The sequence below is a fragment of the Astyanax mexicanus genome, chromosome 1 (assembly GCF_023375975.1).
Source record: "Astyanax mexicanus isolate ESR-SI-001 chromosome 1, AstMex3_surface, whole genome shotgun sequence".
Lineage (NCBI taxonomy): Eukaryota > Metazoa > Chordata > Actinopteri > Characiformes > Acestrorhamphidae > Astyanax > Astyanax mexicanus.
Window position 1 is genome coordinate 30,297,897 of NC_064408.1, and position 25,286 is coordinate 30,323,182.

Consider the following 25,286-nt stretch of genomic DNA (forward strand, 5'->3'; position numbering starts at 1 on the left):
ATGTACCCACTTCTCACTTATGTCCTAGACTGTTCAGCTGCTTTCAGTCATCTATTCTCTCTGTAACTTGCCGTTCAGTTTACTGGCGTGTTCTCACTGCAGGCATGTTTAATTATTCATGTCAGATCAAACGCTCTTCACTAGCACATCCTCTTCTGATCAAAGCTGCAGGATCGGGATGTATAAAGCTCAGTTTTAGTCCAGCTCAGGCTGCTCTTAATTCAGATCATTACGAGGGGGAGGATGTGATGTCCTTCTTTTAGCTCTTCTTCCTTCTCTGCTCTTTGTTCTCGAGGTCCAGATGCTATCAGTTTAGGAAAATGAGAAGAGCGAGAAGATAAAACCACAACTCCAGCGTTTCATCTCAGAAGAGAGAGGGAAATCTAAAGAGACAGGAATGGAAAAATCTTAGATAATGCTTTGTAATATCTGTTTTATGGAGGGAAGTTGCTGGCTTGGTTGCAGATTTTACAATAATGTTGTAAAGAAGGTGTGCAAGGAATAAAGTGATATGTTAATATGCTTTAGGCAAAGGCTTTAAGACATTGACAGCTCAACTGAAGTGTATAGACATTTAGGAGCTTTTTTTGGATCTCCACCAGTATGTACTTTTTCGTTTCTACCCACTGCTGCTGATGCAACATTATTGGGTAGACAGTGCACTCAGAGGAAAGCAAAGAGGCTTAGCTCTGATAAATTGACTAATAGACAACGCCTATGCTGACCAACATTACAGTTGAGTGAGAGACAGTGAGTGGAAGTGCACTACTCTATTGTACTTTACTCACTTTCTATAGAATGTAGCTGGTGACATCACAAAACACAGAGTAGGGCCCAATCCCATATCAACCCTTGGCCCTACCAATTACCCCTACCCCTCTGTACATCTATTCTTGTTAGGCTGGAGGGGTTGGGGAAAGGGTTATGGCTTGTTAGCTGTTTATACAAAGATATTTCACTTTAAACAGAAGGGTATGAGAGTCACTGATCAGATGGTAGAACAAACGACGAAAGAAACCCATAAATGTTAGTATTTTCCTTGTTAAAAGTGACTATTAGTGCAATATTACCATAGTTCAATGTGTAGTTTCAATGTTTTATGGCCGAATTCTTCATAACAAGCATAAAAAAAGATTTCTAGTAGTTCTAGATAACTTTCCCATTTCACCATAATGGTGCAACAGATGGCCGCTAATCAAAACTAATTTCAGCTTCTCATCATAGAGGAATTAAGGAAACCAGATTCTTGGTTTGTTGCTTTTTCTGGCCCATACATTAACTTCTCACTGGCAAATCTCTACTATTTAAGGTTTACACATGATTTTGGGGATCCAGTGATCTTTCAACATTCTGACCTCTGTAGTCACTGAATGCATTCCATTCCTTACCTGCTCAATGCTCCAAACTCTAGTAAAACTTCTTCTTCTCCCTAGAGAGACAGTTACTCCAACAAAAGTAGGATAACTCTTTTTTTTTTTTTTTTATGAACAGTGCATTGGTGAGTACATAAAATGTGTACCGTGAATCACCATCAATGTTGAGCATCTGCTGCTTTTATGCTTTATGGCAGGAGAATACGATCCTAAAGCTCTAAGGATTTCTCACATCTTCTGATTAGTCCAGGTTTTCTTACTATAGCATATTAATCTCCCACTCCTCTCTCCTTCTCACTCTTTTTCTCTCTCTACCTTTCTTTGTTTTAACAGTGATCTGGGCTTTGACCCAACTCTTAATTTGTGGGCTCACTGTCTCTCTCTGGGTGCTGCTTCAAAGGGCACCGTTTTTCCACGCATCCCTCAACCTCCCCCCTCCGGTCACACTGTAAACCCGCATGACCGTTCACTCTGGCTTAATGTGAATCAATTGTGGATGCTGTATAAATAAACCTCTCAGCCACACAGTTTGTGGTTTTTATCCTCTGAGAAAGCTCCTTTCCCACAGGGACACAGAGTGAAGAAGATCAGTATGGGCTTTAAATTCCTCCTTGAGTTTTAATATGGGGTTGAGATACAATTGCACACCTTGGTTGAAGGTTTAAAGGAGCGATTTAGGAGACTAGTGATTTAGAGAAATTAAAGGATTATCTTATCTCAAGTTGCCTGTCTGATGATGGTGGTGGGATGGGATGTTTGAGAGAAATTTTAGGTTAGTTTAATTGATGCAAAACAAAAACGTAAGAAGTTAAGTTAAGAAGGAGCTCCAGAAAGTCTATTTTTCAATGTTGCCAAGGGGCTGCTTGTATAGCGTGAACAATCATAACTTTAGTTTGGAGTGACTGCCAAGTCCTGGCCTGATACCTTGATTAGTGTGAGCTGGTTCCCAGCCCAAATCCCATGTGAAAGATTTCCACGTATGCAGGTTCAGCACTTTATTTCACGTATTGCTTTTATTAAAAAATAAATCAGGCCAGTTCTGTGTGCTGTGGGCCAGCAATACCAGAACATAGGACCATACCAGCCTGTTGCCCCAGTGGGACAATAACATAACTGCCTTGCATGTAATTGCTCGATGGTAATCTTGCTATGCCTGTAATGATGATTACACTGAGAAATGTATTGGGGTGAATTAAGGTCATGACTTAAGTAATATAAAGTTATGTCATTTGCATGCCTAAAAGGCCTTTGTTAGATTTGCTCATACATATAACCTCTTTTCCAGATGATGGAAAATGAGCTTGTAATTTGTGTAAAATACAATTATCAGTCTACATTCACTTTTGTTAAGCGTTTATATTTTCAATATATAGGGGTCTGATCATTGGCTATTTTCTTGTGTGTGTGGGGAGAGGGGTACATCTCACTGTGCTTCAGCTGGCTTGAGTGGCAGGTTAGTTTAGGAGAAGGGTGGAGCTTCTCCAGGGGTTCCTTCCCATCATCCATCATGCCTTAGACATGTTCTCCCAGAGCAGCATGGGAAAGGAGAAGTGGAGGAATGAGTGAATTCCAGGACATGAAGTGTGTGAGAGTGTGTGAGTGAGAGCGGGACGATTCTTCCCCTCGGAGAGCAGTGTACTAATGGAAACAGCATAAATTCTGTGCATGATCTATCTGGCGGGGTCCTCCTGATCTGCTAACAAGGATAACACTCCTTAAGCATCAAACCAGACGCAGAGTATCGTACACAGTGTTCCATGATAGGATTAGGATTGCACTGAATAGAAAGATGAAGTATATTAAAAGTGGAAGATTTGTTCACTATTGTTATTAAAGTGCATTAAGTCACATTATGCTTTCTTTTGGCTTATGTCCCTATTTTTATAAGAACTCTCAAAAACTGCATATTGTTAAAGGGATACAAAATGACTTGGTTATCAAAAGCTTTGGCATATTGGTAGGAAGATCAAGACTTTAGATTTTCCAAAGTTCAAGATAGCATAATAGCTGATAGTTCAGCACGGTCTATAGAATGCTGATTAGAAAACTTTATAAAAAAGTCTTTAGAAAAGTCTTTATAGCCTTTCTGTTATTTTTAGGGCATGTTTTTATGGCAAATTCACAGACTAGCTAGGGTTCCGCTGACACACAATGACACCAAGCTTAGAGGGTGAAGTAAAGTATGTCTATTCGGTAAGTCAAAGCAAACAGGCACTGCATTTTTTTGAGCTGCTGCCAATGCAGTGTCAGGTTTTTACCACAACACACTTGCAGGAGAACACTAACCACCAGTTCTTTTGCCTCAGCTAATAGAAGGCAGTGCTGGCTAGTACTTTCCTGAGTAATTATGTTGTGCATCTTGAGTACCAGAATTGTATGTAGATAAAACACATAAAGCCAAACATAAATGTAAGTGTAAATACCCCCAAAACACATTTAAAACAGATTCTAATTCGATGCAGGAACCATATTGCAGCATTGCAGTGTTAATGCAACTGTCACTCCAAGATATGCTGGAAAGTAAAAACTCCTTAAGTAAGTAAAATTGCCACACAGCTAGAGAGTTAGGGATATTCTGTCCTACACATTAATCAGATTACAATCAGACAGACTGACAAAAAAAAAAACACAATTGACTATCAAGAGTAAATTCATGTGGCTAAAATCTTATCAGGATTCAATACAGATACTGGTCATGTGAAGTGACCAAGTGTAAACAGGGTATTTGAATACTTGGACCATAAAACGCACAAGAAAAAATGCTATTAGGCACAACTGGTTCAAAACATGTTTTGTGTTCTGTAGATTGAAAAACTGCAAGTATAATGATGTCGAATTTTTTCATATTGGCCATGCCTTCTTTTCTGTAGGATACATTAATGATAGTAATACAGGCAGTATGCATTGTTGTGCTAGTGTGTAGTATGTGTGTGATATAGGCTTGCAGTATGTTTTTGTAGGTCATATGATAAAGGCATGTCACAGACATCTGGATCTTGTAAACCTGACCTTTGATCTATTTAGGGCAGCCACTTCTGCTAACACACACGCACAAACACGCACGCACACGCACACATACTATTGAACTGCTGCAAATGTGCCAAGTTGTTGTTTTCTTAAACAGCAGTAGAGAAGAGCTAATTTCATTAGGAGTTCACTGTCCTGAAATTTAATAACTGAGGAAAAAACCTTCAGCTTGTTTGGTTCCCAGGGATGTTTTTTTTTTTCTGTTCTGGCTGGGAATTTCCATACAGGAGGCAAATGGAAAACTGGGTCTCCTTTATTAAAGTAGAAAGGAGCTGGAAAAAATAGCCCTCTGGCTTGGATTCGAAAGCATTCCCTTTTTTGTGTGAATGTGTGTGTGTGTGAGTTTGTGCTTGCATGCAAATAAGCAGTAGTGAAGATGTATGGGGTTGTATTTGTGTTTGTGATGTGTGCATATGTGTGTTATATTTTACAGATATTTTTTTCTCCCTGATTTAATTCTAAGGCTATTTCTATGGTTTTCCAGGTCGTAATTCAGGACCGTATGATATTGTCTAGTGCAGAGAATATACAAACTCGCATCTCACATTCTAATAATCCTCTTCAGTTGTATCTTTTTGATTTGTTTACAGTCTGAACACCTCTGCTGATAATCCATCTAAGCTTGGACCAGTGTGGAATGTTGTGCTTTTGGTCTGATAGTGGGATCTAAAGCCAGTTTGCAGCTCAGAGTAGACTTTGATGCTCTTTCATTCCTCACTTTTGAAATGGGTGCAATCTGCAGGCAGTGCAGGCAAATGTTATGAATCATATTTTTCCTCATGAGGGCACAGATATAGTTCAGCTACACTCCTTTACATTATAACATTATGATATGCTGTCTGATAGCACTGTTCAGACCCATATTATTGATGCTGGGATCTGTGTGTTTGTTTGTTTTAGCTGGACCCACAGACGGTGCAGTCCAAGAACTGGCATGTGGACGTGATTGAGATGAACGGGGTAAGAGTTTTTTTTTTTTTTTTTCCATTTCTGTTTTGGTTTAAGACACAGTATATTTAAGATCTGTGGATAAAACATTCACATGTATTTGTTTATATTTGTATTCTTCCACAGATTAAAGTGGAGTTCTCCATGAAGTTCACAAGTCGGGACTTGAGTTTGAAGAGGACGCCTTCTAAAAAGCAAAGCGGAGTGTTTGGAGTTAAAATCAGCGTAGTGACAAAGTATGTTTTCATCTGTTCTTCTCTGTTTGTTCCTGTCCCAACCTCTTAAAGATAAAAGGGATTGAAAGACTTTGCTTGCCGGCACATTCATGCAGATCTTAGGCCAGAGATGAATGTTAAGATCTGTTAGTTAGTAGTGTTAAAGAGGGATAAAAAGAGTGAAGGAAGATGTGGAACAGCAAACACACAAAAGTGCAATATTTATGCATCCAGCTACTTTAAATTGCACCCTATGCTGACAGATGTGCAAATACACACACACACTCACTCACACAGCCTGATTAGTCACTATAGTCTAATAGGTGTGTGATATGGGGATATAAATCACCAGCATTAAGCTGTGGAACTGTGTTATCTTGCTACATACAGAGTTGATTCATTGTATAGCATATGGTCTGAACTCTGCAGGTTGACCTCCCACTTCTTCAACCTCTGCAGCAATGCTGGCATCTCTTATGAGTGTATTTGTTTAAGTCAACTTCTGAATATGGCACTGTACATGTGGACTCAACTTCTTTGGTTGACCTGGTGAGGCCAAGTCAACAGCAACAGTTCTGTTGCTCATATCCTGAGAGAGTTCTTTGCCAGGAGGTGCCATATTAAATATCCAGTATGGCCAATATGGTGGAATTATACCCAAATCTCCACATTTAAAAAACACCTGCTCCCCATTCACACTTGGAAGCTTGCAACTCTTAATAAGACACATGACGCCAGTGAGGACAGTGACAGAATGTGGACATTTTTACTGTGAGGTGTTCACTGTGAGGTTTCCTCGCTTATACAGCTCTGGAAAAAATAAGAGACCAGATCACTTTATGAATATGAACTTGTTTCTTTGTGTTATTTGAAAAATTTGAAAAAAAAAAATTGTCTGTAGTTTATAGAATAAAACAACAATGTTCATTTTGCTCAAAACATATACATATAAATAGCAAAATCAGAGAAACTGGTCTCTTATTTTTTTCCAGAGCTGTATCTACATTTGCTTTACATCTTATGTTGTTATGTATGAGGAGAAGATCATGTCTGATATTTTTTTTATTAATACTTCTTAATGTTTTTATTGTAAATTTTTGTGTGTTGACAGGCGTGAACGTTCCAAGGTGCCTTACATTGTGCGGCAGTGTATCGAGGAGGTGGAGAAGAGGGGAATTGATGAAGTGGGCATTTACCGGATCTCTGGTGTGGCCACAGACATTCAGGCCCTCAAAGCTGCATTCGATACCAGTAAGTCCCGTCTGTTCACATTACATGGTTTAAATGGCACAAATCCAGTTTGTTTGTTCATATGTGCTCCTGGATATGATCTGCTACCTGAATAAATAACTGTAGTAGTTAAGGGCACATCAGCTTTTATCATTCTCATCACTATTTGGGAGCAGCAATAGATAGTAGCAGAACCCACACAGGTCCTTTCAGCTTGAGCTTGAGTCTGTTCACAGTACGTAGTAACAAATACGAAGCACTTGGGCCTCTTTAACACTCAAAATCCGGGGCGTTACTGGTTGCTTTTTATGGTTATAATGGGGCTTTTTGTCATTCACACATGCAGACCTAAACTCTTCATCCTTTACTGGGAATTCATACTTGCCTTGCAAGTCCCTGGAAAGTAAACAGGATGTGATGTCCTCAGTACAAACGGCCAAGAGCTTCTTTATTTCTGAATCATCTACAAAAATGCAGAATTTTTACTTTTTTTCTTGTAAATTGAGACTAAATAGCTGAAACTTCTCTGGAATTGTACTCATGCAGGTCAATCCCAATCCCATTAATCATTCCCAGGAATTAATATGATTTAATCTCTGTCTTATTCACAATAAAAGTCTTCTCATCATTTAATTCCAGTTAAATATCCAGATTATGTTTGGGTATGTAAGGGGCTTTATCCACACAAATGATTCTTTTTTTCTCATATTTTCTTTTATTATTATCTTTTTTTATTATCACTGTTATACAAATATATCAGTGTCATCACTTTATCAAATCAAAGACAGAAAACTACCAATCAGTTCATAATGTTATTATATTAGAGCTGCAAGCATATTTATAAGTTTTTTTTCTTTGTTATTCTTTCTATCTTTTGGACCTCCTCCCTGTCTCTCTCTCTCTCCTGATTTTGTCGTTTCTGTAAGCAAGTCTAAAAGCAGTGGAGGAGTTGTGGGAAAGGGCAAAGAGAGGACTGACCCCCTCCAGCTGTCAGCTGGCCTAATAAACATACGCATATACACACACACACACAAAACAGAACAGGGAATAACAGATCGCTTAGTGATGTTATGTTGGACGACAGTCATTTTACTTAACCTGGATGTTCCTAACTCTCTCTCTCTCTTTCTCTCTCTCTCTCTCTCTCTCTCTCTCTCACTCTTTTCTCTCCCTCAGATACCAAAGATATCCTGGTAATGTTGAGTGATATGGACATCAATGCCATCGCAGGGACGCTGAAGCTGTACTTCAGAGAATTGCCCGAGCCTCTGCTCACTGACCGCCTCTACCCAGCCTTCATGGAGGGCATTGGTAAGAGCCAGTCACCTTTAACCTCTCAACTCTGGTAATCCCTGACAGGCTGCTTCTGGATTTCTCAGCTTTGCTGCAAATGATTGAGGATGTAAAAGACATCTGGGGGTTATTACAGAGGAAGTAGACACTTTGTAGTAAAGGGTAGAGGTCAGGTGAGGTAGATCAGGGATAGGTGAGGGTCACTGGGTTAACTCTTAAGAGAAAGAGACCGAGAGAAGCTGAAGAGTTAGAATTGATTAGAATGTCAGTAGCAGGCTGTAGCAGGCTATAGCTGTAGACGTGGGTGATGGACCTTCATCCCTCTAATCCTTCTTCTTTCCTCTCAGCTCTGTCTGACCCAGCAGCCAAGGAGAACTGCATGATGCACCTGCTGCGCTCCCTACCCGACCCCAACCTCATTACATTCCTCACCTTACTGGAGCACTTAAAGAGGCAAGTTCTCAAACTTTTAATTCTTGTTTCATTCATATTTTGAGTGTATTATTGTAATCAGGGGTGATTCTATCTGCCTTAAGATATATACCACATACCATATTTGCACTGCTGTTATATACTATTTATACTGTCATTCCATCTAAATCACCATCAATATTGCACTATTGTCTTACGTATGTTTATTGTGTCTTGTTGTTTTGTACATATAGTGTCTCCCACTCTTTTATATTATATATCTATTTCTTATTTTACTATATTTATATATCTATTTCTCCCCCACCACTACTGCACCTTGTTTCTGTCTCATGTATGTCTATTGTGTCCCTGCTGTATTGTACTCATAGTGTCTCCCATTCTCCTTTATTATATCTATTATCTGTACTTGCTGTAAAATTGGGAAGGAGAGTAACGTAATTTCAATTCTCTGTATGTCCTGTACATATGCAGTATTGACAATAAAACTACTTGACTTGACTTGACTTGACTAGAGTCAGAGGTGGAATGATTCCATCCTCCACCACCCTCCCTTAAAAAAGATTAGAGTTCCCAGGAGCAGTGAGTGTCTCATATTTTAGAAGAAATAGGATAATTCCAGTCAGACACACAAACTATTATGTACAGGGGACAAATGTGTTGCCTTCATTTTAAACTTTTCTAATTTAATTCTAAACATTTGTCTAATTTAAATAGCTAAAAAGCTGCAAGATACGGAAACAAAACGGGTATAGATTACATTAATTATCAGATACACATAGATACACGGTTAGATACACAAACCGACCAACAGCACCACAGCTTGCCTCTCTCATTCCAGTTTAACCAGTGTCTGATCATCAGCCTGCAACATTTAGTAAATAGTTTACTAAATTCAAAAATAAAGATATAGCATAAAGAGTGCTGGTTAATGTTGTGTGCCTGTGTACACACTTGTGCCCAGTGTGCAGCAGTGTGGTGAGAAAGTGATTGTATACTTGCACTGTGAGGGAACAGATTGCAGATTGATGCTGATAACCAATATTTTACATGTACATATCTGCTGTAAACATGAGCGAAATATAGAAAATTGGTTTTAGATCTGTGTGGATTTTCATTGAGAAATATACCATTTGTTCCTGTTCAGGACTTCTGACACAGTAAAATAAGTATAAAATACACATATTTCAGTGCAGTAATCCAACATCATCTACACGTTCTGCTCTTCTGGTCTTCAGTAAATACACGATCAGTTTAAAATTTGATCCAATCTGAAAAATAAAAATAATAAATTTTTCTAATGCCAGTCATATGAATTATATATTATAGTCCCTACCTAGTTATTATGCTTTTAAATTATACAACTCAATTGCTCTTTTTTATCTCAAATGATTTTCTTTAAATTGAAATGTTATCTAATAATCTAATAATTTAAACATTTAGAAAATAGTTTTAAAATTGTTTAATTGCTATTATTGATTATGACTTGTTTATTGCTGTTAAAATGCATCACTTATTTGTGAAGCATTTTAAGTTAAGAAACTTTTATACAATTTAAGTTTGTTTTTATTTTAAGTTCTTTTAGATTACAAAAAAGTCTATATTTAATTATATATATTTGTAGCTTTTCAATACATGGCCATTTGCAAGTTCTGATTTCGTTGAAAGTTTAACAAACGGCAGTAAATAAACAACTTTCCACTAAATGTTCCAGTCTAAGAGAGGCAAAGCAGTAGCCTTAAATATATAAAGTACACACACATTGAAGGAACATCACTATTAGCTCCATGCTGGCTGACTCAGTGTTTTCCAGTGGTTGGGCCATTCGCTATTCATAGTATTTTTAGTAAATGTCAGGCTTATCATAAATCTTGTAGAAATATCAGAAGTTCAGTCTGCCACACAGCCACACGAACACAGCTGTAGAGAGATCATTAAATGAGTGCATGTTATTTTTTCTATTTAGTGCTAGAAATTGGTTAGGACTGAAGTTTTACATTTCAAAAATCAGTAGCATTAAAACATCACAGTATAAATTCTTAGTTAAAAATAAGTAATTCAACTTTAAAAAAAAAAAAAAAGAAAAAAAAAAAACATTGTGGTAAATCCACTATCTCCTCATTTTTCCTGCTGCATAAAGTGGCAATGATGTATCCAAAGTATGTGAAAAACTTGGAGACCGCCATGCCCTTTAGATACACTGTTCACTGAGGACACCTGCTGGCCAGTCTCAGTAAAAACCCTAAAGCATCGAATAAAAAGTCTGCATACATCAGGTGTCTCAGGCTGCACATAACCCATAAATACAGTTGTGAACAGCTGAGGTAAATTAAATTAGATTTAGATTTCAGATTTGTAAATGTGCTCAAAGAATAAGGTCAGCTGACTTCCTGAATATACTAAATTGCTAAATTAATTATAAATAAATTAATTGTAAGATTATCATTTTCACACATGGATTGTTCACCGGTCCAGACTTTAACCTCATTAAGCATCTATGGGATGTGCTGTAGAAGGCTTTGTGCAGCAGTCAGACTCTACCATCATTAATGCTGCAAGAGCTTGGTGAAAAATTAATGCAACACTGCATTGAAATAAATCTTGTAACATTGCAGAAGTTTATTGAAACAATGCCACAGAGAATTTGTGCTGCAATCAAAGCTAAAGGCGAACCAACAAAATATTAGAGTGTATCTGTGCACCTTATCCTCACTACCTTTAGATTACACTATGCCTGTACTGCACTGTACTCTACTGTACTGTAAAATCTGTCTCTTGTCTGCTGTATTTATTGTAATTATTGTAGTGTTCAAGTTCTATGTTGCACATATGTTGCATGTTTGCACTTTATTTTGTCTATACTGTACTATTTGTTCTGTGTTGCACCATGGCTCTGAAGGAACGTAATTTTGTTGCACTGTGTACCTGTACTCGGATACAATTGCTTCATAATCAAACTACAAGCAGGATCTATTGAGCTACTGAGTGTGAGCTGTGTTTGTAACCAGTGATCTGTTCTGTTGGTTTCAGGGTGGCTGAGAAGGAACCGATAAACAAGATGTCTCTGCACAACTTGGCCACTGTATTTGGCCCAACGCTGCTCAGACCCTCCGAGTCTGAAACCAGTAAGCCTCACATAACCATGGCCTCCGACATCTGGTCTCATGACGTCATGGCACAGGTAGATATTGTCTGTATATGTAGTAGTGTGCATGTGCTAACGTGGTCCGATATGTTTAGTTTGCAAGTATTTTATGTTAATACATTAACATACAACAACGGCAACTTTGCAGGAGATACTTCTTAACTTCTTTGCTCATTTTGGAGCATTTTTATTTATCCATTTAGCATGAAATTATGACAATGTAAAAAACAGCAGCAGCGGGATTCACATAATTGTCAAAAAACGGAATACTGCAATAATGTAGATACAAACTCTTTGTGTCACAGCTAATTAATAAAAACACTGAGGCTAACCAAACCATTAAAGGAATGTAATAATTGCAAGAATGTGTAAAATTGCAACATGAGTCCAATTTCCAAACACTTGATAGTATTTTATGCCCCATTTTTTCCTCCCTAAATGTGAAGCTCATCCTGGTTACCAGATTGACACACGGTGCCACACAACAACAAGTTTTACTCTGTAGCTGATTAGTGAATATATACATTTCAATGTCCAAAATACCTGTCAATATTATGCTAGTCGTGGTAAATTGCCCAGCTATGGTGAGCAACCTTCCTGAAGCTCAGTGATTAGCTGTTCAGCAGAAAAATAGCCAGCTTGCCTGTTTCCGTGGCTGTAGCGTACTGTTCTCTGCGCATTGGTGGGAATTCTCTGCACATTGGTGGGACTCTGCACCCTCACATGTACACCTGTACTCTAAAAATCTTGAATATTGAATTGGATCTTGAAACTTGTTGTCTATATCTGGCAACCCTGTGTGGAAATGGGACGGGGGGAATGGAGGTGGGTAGATCCGGAGGCTACAACCCACACAGATTTCCGTGACATACCACACAGTTTCCTTAAAATCGGATTATACATGCTGATCACGTTATGAGCTAATATGAGAAAATGAGAAAAAATAATCCTTGATAGTCCTTTAAGGATATTTTAAAACAGTAAAAGTACTGTGTGTGTATGTGTTGCTCTTCACTTACACACACACACACACACACACACACACACACACACATTGCTTTACTCAGGATTCTCCCTTTGGCTTTGAGGTCTAAATAATCCCACAGCTGTATTTGGATTTTCAGTGAGGTAGCTGGAGGGCTGCCCAGTGCATAAATACACACGAACACACAGTACTTATTACCTAGCCACAGATATAAACCCTAAAATACCATATGTCTCTTTTGTAGGTGATTCAGAAATATTTATTTTCTCTGTCAGAATAATCCAGTGTTTTATAGACAGCTAGACATAAGACAAGTTTAGTTATTACCTGCAATAATAATATAATAGTACCTGCCATTATATTACCTGCAACAATAATGCAATAATTATTTGCTGTTTTTCCGATTTCTGTCTTGACCTCAGAATTTCTGCTCGTGACATAGTTCTGTTCACAATGTAGCTGTTTAACTAGTAAACACTTGCTCTATTTTTGAGGGGAATTTTGTTCTAGGGTCACGGAAGATCCATGTCCTGCACATTTATTGTGGTATGACAGATTAGAACAGCAGATGGGAAAGACTTACAGCATGTTTAGCTGGCCATTTCACATCCTGTTGATGAGTAACAGGTCAGATTGCTGGAGAATTTCTCATCCAAATTGCTGTGCACTCCTGTGTGTCTGTCTGTGTATTTTGTGGGCATTGACTGGGCTGGTGCTGTGCCCACTGTTTACACTGTATACATAATAAACCATAACAGACTGCCAATTCGGTGTTTGTGAATGTCAGCCTGACATTCCAAATCAGTCTTGTTGTGGAAATATGGATTACTATATGATTATTGCTTTTATTGTAATGCCTTGGTTACTATATCCATGTTTGTTGGTCTATGAGTTGGTTTCCTGGACATGGATTAAACCTGTTCTTGGACTAGAGAGCAGTTTGAATGGAGATTTTCCATTGAAAGGAAAATATAGTCGACAACTGGGCTTAATCCATGTACGGGAAACCAACGCTGTGTTGAATTGGTGAATCACTGTAGTACATTCTTTTTAGTCTAAGCTCAGGCTTAATCTTGGCTATGGGAATGTGCTCTAAATGTCTAGACATTTGTTAACACCAGCTTATCCAGTGTTTATTCTGAATTCAGTGGTATTAATTTGATTTTTTTTTTAACACTAAATGTCAGATCATTGCTGTGAAGGGTTGTTTGCATTAACCCACTAAAGCATTAATGAGATAAGAGCAGTCTGGTTGAGTAATTGTTGAACACCACTCAGGTTCATGCCAAAACATTGTTGGATGGCGCTCCATTACTCCAAAGAGCACAGTTCCACTGCTCCACAGGCCAGTACTGGGGATTAATACCCAAATGTGGTCATATGCTGTTGCTTGGCTGGAATAAAAACCTGCAAACACACCTGACTTTTACAGATAATACTGGACACCTCTGGCATTGGCCAATATACAGCTAACTACTGCTTACTGCTATATAAGACGTGTGTTGAATTTAAAGTAGTTAAATACATCGATTAAAAGCATATCTGGGTACACTGTGTGGTACAGACACCCAGTGTCAGAAATAGCTTTTACTACTCTGACATCTAGTGGTCATCATGTGAACAGCAACACTAAAAAGTTCAAATTCAACCCTGCCTGGCTCTGATTTGATTAAAAGTTGTTAGACCCACAAACAAATTGAGAAAGTAGTAACTATAATAACTGCAAAATGATTTAGCATTTATTATGATTGGCCAGTAAGAGTGTAAACATAATATTAGATTACATTTAAATAGCATATGTACCATATTTTAGCAGGTATCGCCGCTGGGAGCACCTAAGTAAACAAAACTGTAATTTTTTTAAAGAAATTCTCTCCTGAAAACTGTTTATTTGGGTGAGTAAAGTGCTTCCATTCACTTACAGTAAGCTTTCCAGTATTTTAGTGTGACTAGCAGCAGCACTAGCCACAATTAGCAGCGCTTAGCACTAATAAATGCTGCCCAACAAGAGCATTACATAAAGCGCACTGAATTATAAGGTGCACTTTAAGGTGCGAAAATTACAGAGGGTTACTTCCAAATTTCCAAATGTTTGCGGACACCCCTTTTAATGAATGCATTCAGCTACTTTAAGGCAAATACACACACACACACACACAGGTTGTATAGTACATCTAGATAAGTTCTGCCAATAGAATAGGTCACTCTGTAGCACCATGCCTAATGCCAGGTGTAGGTATAAAGTCCTCAGAATTGATCTGAGGAGCAGTGTTCTCTGGAATTATTTTACTTTTGGGATGGGTTGGGGATGATTTTGGGATGATTTGGGGATGGGGTGATGATAATCCAATATCCTCACCTTATATGTTCTTGTTTCACTGAAGAGTGCAATTAAATCCTCACAGCAATGCTCCAAAATCTATTAGAAAACTTCCCCTTGGATAAAGAGACAGTTACTCAGTATACCTGCACATGAGCACCATTCCAAGGTCATCATTCTTAATGTTCCCAATGCCAATTCTGTCTCACTAATCAACTTGTGGCTGCATGCAGTCAGATTCTTACAGCAGTGAATGTGTATAAAACACGATTAGGTATTGTAGTATTAGTGTATATGCTGTAAGTAATATTATAGTATTATATTATATTTACCTTTATATTATATAAAGTGATATTGTATTCTATGTTAAATGGAACATACTGCTATTGATGTTGATTGTTTAAATGTTTCTTTGTCTCTGTTTAACAGGTCCAGGTGTTACTGTACTACCTACAGCATCCTCCCATTTCCATCGCTGAGCTCAAGAGGAACACACTTTACTTCTCTACTGACGTCTAGCACTCCGAATAAAAGAAAGAAAGAAAGAGAGAGACAGAGAGACTTCCGCACTGTTCCATTCCCTCCAAACACCACAATCTATTTACTGTACAGAATCAGCCCATGCCACCGCAGGGGGCTCCAGTGAGAGGCTACATCCCCCTCCCTCCCAGCTCCCTGCTGTCCAGTCTCATGATGTTCTGAGCATGTGCGGAGAGAGCGGTGGCCACACCCCCCTGACCGGAGGAGAGCCGGAGCTAAACGAAGATGGAGCCTTTGACCTTTTCAGTTAGGGGTCAAGCACCCGATACCACCATAGGAGACACCAACACACATGCACACACACTCTCAGACACACACACACTATCTGTACCCCTTCTACTCGTCTCTTTAAAGCTCCTGGGTGTAAAACAGGATGCTATGTTTCCACAGCAGCTGAAAGAGAGGTGATCTGTAGATGCTTCTCCAACACTCTGGCTCCTCTAAGGCTCAGCTCAGTGATGCCGGTGCAGAAGATGGCCCACAGTTCCACTCTCTACAACTTTCTTTCTGTTTTTTTTTTTTTTCCTTCCCCAAATCAGAGGCATTCCATAAATCATGCAAACACCACATATTGTGTTCTCACACATGATTTGGCTCCAGTAACGGCCACGGTTTTGTTCTATGGCCTTTATGCACGTGTAAAGAGAAGTGTGCGCGTGTACGTGAGCGTCTTCTTAAAGACGATGCTCAGATTGGACCCTTTTGCTCTCAGTGGAGAATCCAGAAAGCGCCAGACGTCTCCTGACCGTTCCCAGGCCAAACCACCTTATTTATTATAAATATATTCTATATGTGTGCCTGTACAGTGCGTTACAGTTAGAGAACGACTCCGCCGAGTCTTTCGTTTGAAGTTTTCTTTTGGATAGTGGCTTTTTTTAAACTGCAAGTTTCTCATGTATGGTCAGTACTGACTGAGCTGTAACTGTTCTGTAAACAAAGGTAAAACTAATAACAGAAGCAAAGGAAGAAAATACTTTGACCGCTAACTCTGGCAGTTTTTTTAAATCTGATTCCATTTTGTATGGAAGTAAATCATGGTATGCAATCTAGTGAGATTTTTCATCTTGGAAATATCCTTGTTTTGCAAAAGACTCTGATTTCCTTTCTTCGTCTCACTTGTGCAAGCCTGCCCGACGCATCCAGTGTAACCTATGGGATGATCTGTGTCCTTATCCTTACTGCATGTTCAGCTTGTCAATCAAAAACAGTGGGCAGGTTATACAAGAAGCTAAACCTCCACGTTGTTCTTCTTCATTTTCTTCTTCTTCTTCTTCTTCTTCTTTTTTAATCAGACTGCTCAACTCCAACTCTCACTGCAGTGGAATAAGCAGACTTCTCTGCTGACAAAGCCAGTCACATATCCACAATAAGAACTGTAAGATATTGAATACTATTTGATATTTTTTAATATAAGATTACAGGAAAATCAGTTGTATTTTACTTTTGTTGGAAAGATATTGAGTATACCGTATTAACAATAAGGGTAAATGTTGATGTGTACTTTTTTCCTGTTTTTTAGTAAAATAAATAAAAATGTGTACAAGAAACACAGACAGTGTTGTGAGTCTTCATTTTCAAAATGTATGTGTTTGGTCTTTTTGTTTGTGTAATTATTGTGTTATTTATTCATTTGTTTATTTATGCAATAATTGATTGTTGACACCAAGTTTAAAAAAAAAAAAAAAAGGAAATTAGGTTTCTATTGATATCTTTGAGAGGCCGCAGAGTGATAATGAACCTAAACCTACACTCTCTCCAAATGTTTGCGGACACATATACACAGCCTTTTAGTCTCTGTAGAAACTAGGGGGTCACATACAACTGTGTTCTCTGGAATGATGGTGCTTTATCAAGTAGTGAAGTGGTGATGATCTGACCTTGTTTGTATCGTCTTCTGGATCTGAGGAACCCGAGGAATCTGTGCCATTCACAAACAAACTAAATACCATTGTCACAGAATACGATAGAATACTGTTGATTCACATGAGATTAATATAAAATAAGGTTATTTACAGCTTGTTTGGCACATTCGGGTGGAAATAAAATCATTAAGAAACTTTGGTAATAAATACCCCACCCCACTTTCCCATGAATAACTAATCCCATTCAAACAGGGCACTAGACTGGAGTTTTTTTTATTTTTCAACTCTACACAGCTTCCTCAATGTTAACTCCTAGTTTATCATCCTTGGCATGAGGTTTTGGCGTGGCCTCCTCATATCCTGCTACATAAGCCTTCCCATTTACTGTATCCTTAAACCTGTATATTTAACTTGTACCCTTTTTCACAGCTCCTGTGCACAAAATTCACTAGAAATTGGCAGACTGGTATTGATCCTAGTTTCTTTTCAATTATCAATTGAAATAATTGATATTATCTATGATCTTTTCATGAGGTTGATGTTAAAAGATGAGTCTGTTTATATGCACCTAATAATCCAATAACTGTAGAAAACCCGATTGTCAGCCTTGAATGAACCTATTTAAGAAATCAGAGTATCCTGTTTTCTTGACCACTGGAGCAGTCAAATAGGTGTAAAAGAGGTGATTATATTCAGATTATTGAGTGCATCTAATTATTTATTTATTTATTTTTTAAATAAATTTAAATTAATGTATACATATTCATTGCCCATAAAAGGTTTGGACACACCTCTTCTCATTCATTTTTTTTCTTTTTATGATTTTAATTTTGTAAATTTAATATTAAAGATGTAATACATAAAAAGTATTAGTATCAGGACATTAACCTCTAAAGCAGAGTGTGTGATATCAGATATGAATCTATTCATATTAATATTACACGATTACTTTATTGTATAATTTAATTTACCTTTTAAACAGTGTAACCCTCCTGTTATGTTCAAAATACAAATATGCAGGAAAATTATTGTTTTTATTTTTTCTGGAGCGTATAAACATTTCTGCTGGACTTAATTAGCATTTATTAATATAAACAAATATTTGTATTTTACACACACACACACACACACACACACACACACACACACACACACACACAGATACAATACACGTGTCATATTTAGCATTAAACAGAAGATACAAAAGATACAAATATAACATTTCAACCTAATTATCAAACACATAACACGCAAACAGACACGCGTTTGGGGGGGGGGGGAGAGGAGAGAGAGACAGGTGCAGAACGAGGTCTTGTAGAGGTCAGGTCCTTAGCGGCGCCCTGCCACACACACACACAGGCACGCGCCGTCTGTCTGAACTGAAACGTATCACACAACCTGTTAACAACACACCGCCTACACCTGCAATACTCACCTACCCTGCTCACGTTCAGGGTTTTTATTTATTTATGAATAACAAGTTTACATCCTCTACATAGAACACAGTTTTGTTACATTTCATTTATGTTGTTTATTTGTTCTTTTTAATGCAATGTGTGCAAAAACAAAGTAACACATAGGAGTGTTAGAAAATATTGATATAAGGAAGTATCACAATATTTTGCACGCTTTGCAATAGTGTATCGATTTTTAAAAACCCGGTGTAGATCGCAGTTTTGTACTCTCATTAGATCCCACTGTTCTGATAAAAAGTAAAAAAAAATTACTCTATGCTAGTGATTTAAACAACTGCAATATATCACTTTGCTTACAGTATGAGAATATACAGCTCTGGAATAAATAAGAGACCACTTAAAAATTAAGATTTTTTTTTTTTTTTTTTTTGTTATTTTACCAAATTGAAAACCTCTGGAATATAATTATGAGGATAATGGATGATCACAAGCCATAAAAACCAAGCTGAACTGCTTGAATTTTTGCACCAGGAGTGGCATAAAGTTATATAAAAGCAGTGTGCAAGACTGGAGGAGAACATGCCAAGATGCATGAAAACTGTGATTAAAAACCAGGGTTATTCCACCAAATATTGATTTCTGAACTCTTAAAACTTTATGAATATGAACTTGTTTTCTTTGCATTATTTGAGGTCTTTTTTGTTATTTCAGCCATTTCTCATTTTCTGCAAATAAATGCACACCCATTTATCTATTCACTCTCACACACCTGTTCAGAGACATTTTATTAAAAGACCACTATGCATTAAAGTGGAAGCACAGCTCAAACAACCCCCCACCCCAGACTAATTAAGACACGCGACCTCTTCACGCGCGCCTATAGTGAAAGTTTCGAGACTGCAGCCCCGGGGACGAGGGGTCAGAGCCATCAATCAACATCCCCTAAACACTTAAGGCCTCCTATAAAAGCCCACCCCACCTCTGCTCCCCACAACTCATCACAATCATTCATACACACACACACACACACTCCTCCACACGACCCCCTTCATCCATACATCCATCACCATGCAGAAGGACCTGAGCACCCCCACCAGCCGCTTCTTCATATGGCGGGACTACCTAAATCTGAGGGACACCCTGGAGCGCGTGCTCCAGCAGTCCAGGCTCGAGGATGTGGGACCCCAGCCCCCCACTCCCATATCCCCGACCACTTCCATCTTACTGCCCGGGACAGAGCGAGAAGCCGGGGGCCAGCAGGACCAGGGAGAGGCGCTGTCTCAGAGCAGCGGAGGAGCGGAGAGTGGAGAAGAATGTAAGTAATAAATAAATATAAAAAACCTAATAACTTAACAACTGATGTATGAAATAAAATGAACAAAAGTAACAATGCTTTTAAATATGTATTATTTAGTCCTACGTTTAAAAATGTATCTATTTTTTTACGTTTTTGTAATGCTTCATTTTTCTAAAGCTATTTTACAGTATTTTATTATATTGTTTTGTATAAATATATAATAAAACAAATAACAAATTCTAAAGAATCTAAACTGAATAAAAAACTTTTCAGATTAGCCAAAACAAGTTGTGTAGATCTAAATTCAGTTTATATACATAATAAAAATCTGCTCTTTCCGTTTCTTCATAGTGTTTTATGCTCTAAAATAAATATTTATTATTTAATCATAAATTATGAGTTTGAAAATTGATGTATTTCTTTACATTTGTATAATGTTTTATTTTTCTAAACCTATTTTCACAGTATTTTATTATACTGTTTTATATAAATATATAATAAAACAAATAAAATATCTCTTCAGATTAGCCAAAAAGTTTTGTGTCTAAATTCAGTTTATAAACATAATAAAAAAAACAACTCTTTCCGTTTCTTCAGTGTTTTATGCACTGAAATAAATATTTATTATTTAATCATAAGTCATACGTTTGAAAATGTATCTTTTGTTTTATTTATTTATTTTTAATAATGCTTTATTTTTCTAAAGCTATTTTTACTGTATTTTATTATACTGTTTCATACGTATAGTAAAATAAATAATAAACTGAGAATGAAAACTAATTAAAATAACTCTTCAGATTAGCCAAAACAAGTTCTAGGTCTAAGTCTAAATCCAGTTTATATACATAATAAAAAGCTGCTCTTTCCGTTTCTTCACAGTGTTTTATGCACCGGTCCGAACCGAGACGCCCCCTAGTGTCCGCGAGGGCTCCTGCGCCTTCTGCCGGCGGAACGGTGAGAGCACCGAGGTGTACCGGAGCCACCGGCTGCGCAGGCGGGACGGCAGGGTGATGTGCCCCGTGCTGCGGAGCTACATGTGCCCGCTGTGCGGAGCCACCGGAGACACCGCGCACACCCGCCTCTACTGCCCCAACAGGAGCGACACAGAGCCGCGCCGCAGCGCCGCCCACAGGCGGGACACCCGCGCTCCGTAAAACACAGAGAAAAGACAGTGAGAGAAAAAGCGCGTGACTGAATCACTACTGCACACGAGTCTCAAACACCACCATAAGTGCAATGGAGGTTTTTCCCTAAAGCTAAAGTTCAGCTCTGTGGAGTTCATGTGCAGGTTTTAAACAGTGTGTTCTTCTCCACAGAGCTTCTGTACAGTTTATATAAAGCCTTATACAAAGCCCCAAGAAACATGCGCGGCTGCACGCTGTTCTGAAGAGTTTTATACAGGAAATTTTTTTTCATGTTTTTTCTGTTGTTTGCTGTTTTGTACAAAATAAAGAAAAGTTTTCCTAATGCAAAACATCTCGCTCTCTGTCAGTCTAAACTGAGAATTCAGGATGTCAATAACTGTTTATTGCTTTAACTATATCAAAAAACAGTGAACAAAAGTAGAGTATAATAATAACTAAAAACATAGACGTAGCTAAATAAGTTAAGTATGATAGTCTACCTTATTATTAAAGCTAATGCAATAACCACAAACTAAATTAAAATAATGTTTGATACACCTAATTAAAATAATTAAAGTTACAACCCAGTTAGTTTTTTCCTCCTCTCCTGTAATAAATAGCCACACTTCTTATTGCCTCTGTATTTAGCTACAGATAGCACTTCTCCACTAGATGGAGCCACTGACTCATATTTAATTCATAAAATAAAACCTTTATTTTTTATACTTCAAAATATGATTAGACTAGATATAAACGTTAAGCTGTGCTTTTGCTTTTCTCTCTTCTCTCGCTTTGATTTATTGTACATTGCATGCATTAATAAAAACTTAAATTATATAAAAGTGTGCAATATTATAGAGTAAAATCTACTTAGCAAACAGAGATAGTTATCACAGTGGTGTCTACTTCCTTATCTTCTTCATAAGATTACATTAAAAAAAAAATTCTAAACATTTAAACAGTATGGTTTAAATACTGGTGATGGCTAATTGGCTTTGCAGCTCAGTGCTCATGTTGGATGGCGCTCCATCACTGCAGAGAAAGCGCTGGACTGTGGAGCAGTGGAGATTTATACCTTTCTGTTCTGCGTGTGGAATAAGGCCTATTATAGTTTATATAATGAAGTGAAAAAAAATACAGCGTAAAAAAACAGCGTAAAAAACTACAAAGCCCACAATTCCGTGTGATTTCCGTTTCCTGGAGACGGCGATGTGTCCGGCGTGGGATAATCGAAGGGTAACCAGTGCAGTGTTTTGTACAGGAGAGTCGGGGGATGTTTACTGAGAGTGGAGTTGAGAGGAGTTGAGAGGAGGTCTGTGGGATGTATTTTTGAAATACTTTCTGTAATTTACAGGAGAAACAGCTGTAGTCGCTGATATTTCGGTTAGCTAACAGCTAGTTAACGTTACTGTCACGAACAGTCTAATTTCAGTAATTAGGCAGTCCTAATTACTGAAATTAGACTGTTCATTACAGTAACGTAAACTATCTGTTCAAACAGCTTTTCTCCCAGCAGTAGCACTGTTAACACTTACTAAATATTGACACACTCTAACCGAAGTAACAGTAGTTGTCAAAAATGATAAAAGTCGTGTCAGCAGACTCCTACAGTACTGTTAAAAAAGAAGTAGTTAGTTAACTTAAATGTGAGTACGAATAATATAGGATAAGTTCTACTTCAATGACCTAATCTCATCTCTAACTACATGGTATTTGGTATATGGTATATGGTATATGGTATAATCACTGCTGTTTAATGTCTCACAAATATACTTAGAGTAGATGCCGTGTATTAGTTCAGTTATTAATTTCACATCTGGTTATTATAGCATGGTTCGGCTGCAGCAGTCAAATTCCCGGTTGGCTGCTCTGTGTGTGGGCCGTTGAAAAGAGCTAAATATGCACTGCCTGGCCAAAAAGTGGATTTAAGTAAGTAAATGTGGGGTTGATGCTGCAGTTGGTCAGGTTTAGGTTCAGCAGCAGTATGTGCTGAAAGAATGAGGTCAGCTGACTACCTGAATATACTGAATATAGACCAGGTTATTCAATCAATGGATCAATAGAGTCCAGATCTTAACCTTATTGATAATCTTTGGGATGTGCTGTAGAAGGCTTTGTGCAGTGGTCAGACTCTACCATCATCAATGCTGCAAGATCTTGGTGAAAAATTTATGCAACACTAGATTGAAATAAATCTTGTAAGATTGCAGAAGCTTATTGAAACAATGCACAGTGAATGTGTGCTGCAATCAAAGCTAAAGGCGGTTTAACTAAATATTAGTGTGTGTCACTTATTTTTTTTGGTGGAAACTTTTTTTGGCCAGGCAGACCTGATTGAAGTATCCTAATATTGCATTGTGTGTTTGTCCAAAATACTCGCAGTCAAGGGCGTAGGAGCGGGCTTGATATGGGGGGGGGGGGACACATTTGCCAATATGAACCCAAGCTTTTATAAACGTCAGGATATGTGGTCTTACTGTGAAATACAAATGAACAGAAGTCACGTTACAGCAGTGTTTCTCAACCCAGTTCTTATATATTCTACTGCATATTAAAACTGTTCTGCATATTCTAGAGCTTCCTCTGGTGGATATACATGATTAATTTAGGCTCCATAGGGGGCTAAAGGTTTTTAACAGGTAAACTCAGTAAATGACTGTTTATTAGCTGATCAGGTGGAAAACACTAGTTTAGGGCAGTGATCGGGGTTAAGTAACTGCTTTAAACTACCAACTTAAAGTACTGTACGAAATTCTGGCGATCATCTACATCCAGCTTCTAGATAACTAGTTAGTTAAATCAATTTTCGTTCATTATAGCTCACAGTAAGTCCTGTAATCCTAAATGAATAAACAGTTTGAAAATTAAAGTGATTAGCTGATCAGGTACAGGGAAACATTACATATATATTTTATTTTTTCCTTTAACCCTGACTCCCAATCTAGCTAATTCCAAAGATAAGCTTACACACTAACACAGCTGCAGTGTATTAATCACAGTGGGTTTAAACTGTGTGCTGATTCAGAGACGTGTATTTTTAACCAGCTATCAGAAACATATCATCACAGTTGAAGTGGTTAGCCTATCGTTACCTTTCTTTTAGAAAAATCTCCGTATATCCATATCTGTTTTAAAATCAGCTGAAGCTGCTGCGTCCCGATCCCGCTGCTAAATCTCACAGCGAGGGGGCGGGGCTTCCCCAACAGCAAACTGCCTCTGCTCCGCGCGCCGCAAAACCAGCAAGCTGATTGGCTGTTTCTACTGAGAGGCGTGACTTAATACCTGAACCGGCTCCGTGATCGGTCCGGTCTGTCTCCTCATTAATAGTACAGCTGACCTGAGCGAACTGATATAATTTTTTTGGGGGGACAAATCCACCTGTTTCTAATATTGCTAGTATTCCTACGCCTATGCTCGCAGTGCATAAACATTAGCTACTCACAGACATGCTGCCTTTCCTAGCTAATAACATAGCAAAAAAAAGTCCAGGGCCTTGCAGTATGATACACATCCTGATACAGGGTTAGGAGTCACAATGCTGTAAGTATATTACAGTTTTTAATATCAATGTTATAAATATGTTGTGGTATATAAACACATCATTACTTGCAATATATTGAAGTTTTAAACAGTCTTACTTTTATTCATTTGGTACAGTAGGATGTGAAGACAGATAACAGCACCGCAATCTAGTGGTTGGGGATTAAATATGGCACACAATTACCCACTGTCTGCCATCAATCTATGCATGTAAAGTATGAATTAAATACCAGTGCTATGTTTTGAGAATTAATGAAGCATTGCAAAACCTAATATTGTGATAACTGCATCAATGATTCAATGATTTCTAACGTCACTATAGCAACATTTTATTTATTTGTGGGCCACATTGCAATATTATGTTGTACAAAGACCATTATGAGTATTATCAGCATTCCTTTTTTCCTTTTTTGTCATTTTTCTTTTTTCATCAGAATTTGAGAAGAATGGAAATGACAAAAGAATAGACTTCAAATGACTTAACATCATTTTACATAAAAAAAGGTTTTCTCTTCATCAATTCACATAAAACTTGAGTAATAG

The 25,286-nt window shown here is 37.8% G+C and overlaps 3 protein-coding genes across 13 annotated transcripts in view; all 3 read left to right on the forward strand.

Moving 5' to 3' along the window:
• The window catches only part of abr (ABR activator of RhoGEF and GTPase), a 243,304-nt gene extending 226,252 nt beyond the window's left edge, over positions 1 to 17,052 (forward strand). For all 4 annotated transcript variants that reach the window (XM_022680329.2, XM_022680332.2, XM_022680333.2 and 1 more), the window contains 7 exons: positions 5,301 to 5,360; positions 5,475 to 5,584; positions 6,675 to 6,814; positions 7,970 to 8,104; positions 8,434 to 8,539; positions 11,546 to 11,696; positions 15,395 to 17,052. In XM_022680329.2, the coding sequence (XP_022536050.1) occupies positions 5,301 to 5,360; positions 5,475 to 5,584; positions 6,675 to 6,814; positions 7,970 to 8,104; positions 8,434 to 8,539; positions 11,546 to 11,696; positions 15,395 to 15,484 (792 nt within the window). In that variant the 3' untranslated portion in view covers positions 15,485 to 17,052. The remainder of the gene's footprint in view (positions 1 to 5,300; positions 5,361 to 5,474; positions 5,585 to 6,674; positions 6,815 to 7,969; positions 8,105 to 8,433; positions 8,540 to 11,545; positions 11,697 to 15,394) is intronic.
• Positions 17,053 to 19,200: 2,148 nt separating this feature from the next.
• nanos2 (nanos homolog 2) lies at positions 19,201 to 21,685 on the forward strand. Its single transcript, XM_022667597.2, has 2 exons — positions 19,201 to 20,097; positions 20,959 to 21,685. Exons 1-2 carry the CDS (start codon positions 19,851 to 19,853, stop codon positions 21,231 to 21,233), a joined length of 522 nt encoding a protein of 173 aa, XP_022523318.2. The 5' UTR covers positions 19,201 to 19,850; the 3' UTR covers positions 21,234 to 21,685.
• A 688-nt stretch (positions 21,686 to 22,373) lies between these two features.
• The window catches only part of zswim7 (zinc finger, SWIM-type containing 7), a 161,581-nt gene continuing 158,668 nt past the window's right edge, over positions 22,374 to 25,286 (forward strand). For 6 of the 8 annotated variants that reach the window (XR_007438393.1, XR_007438404.1, XR_007438397.1 and 3 more), the window contains exon 1: positions 22,374 to 22,515. The gene's annotated coding sequence lies outside the window, so the exon portion shown is untranslated. The remainder of the gene's footprint in view (positions 22,516 to 25,286) is intronic. The other 2 variants (XM_049476149.1, XM_049476143.1) reach the window with 2 other exon arrangements.

What these genes read in the sequence shown, in the direction of transcription:
- nanos2 (XM_022667597.2), top strand. Translation starts at nt 19,851, where the DNA reads ATGCAGAAGGACCTGAGCACCCCCACCAGCCGCTTCTTCATATGGCGG. An exon ending in AGCGGAGAGTGGAGAAGAAT is followed by an intron (nt 20,098 to 20,958) that starts GTAAGTAATAAA and finishes GTTTCTTCACAG; the next exon opens with TGTTTTATGCACCGGTCCGA.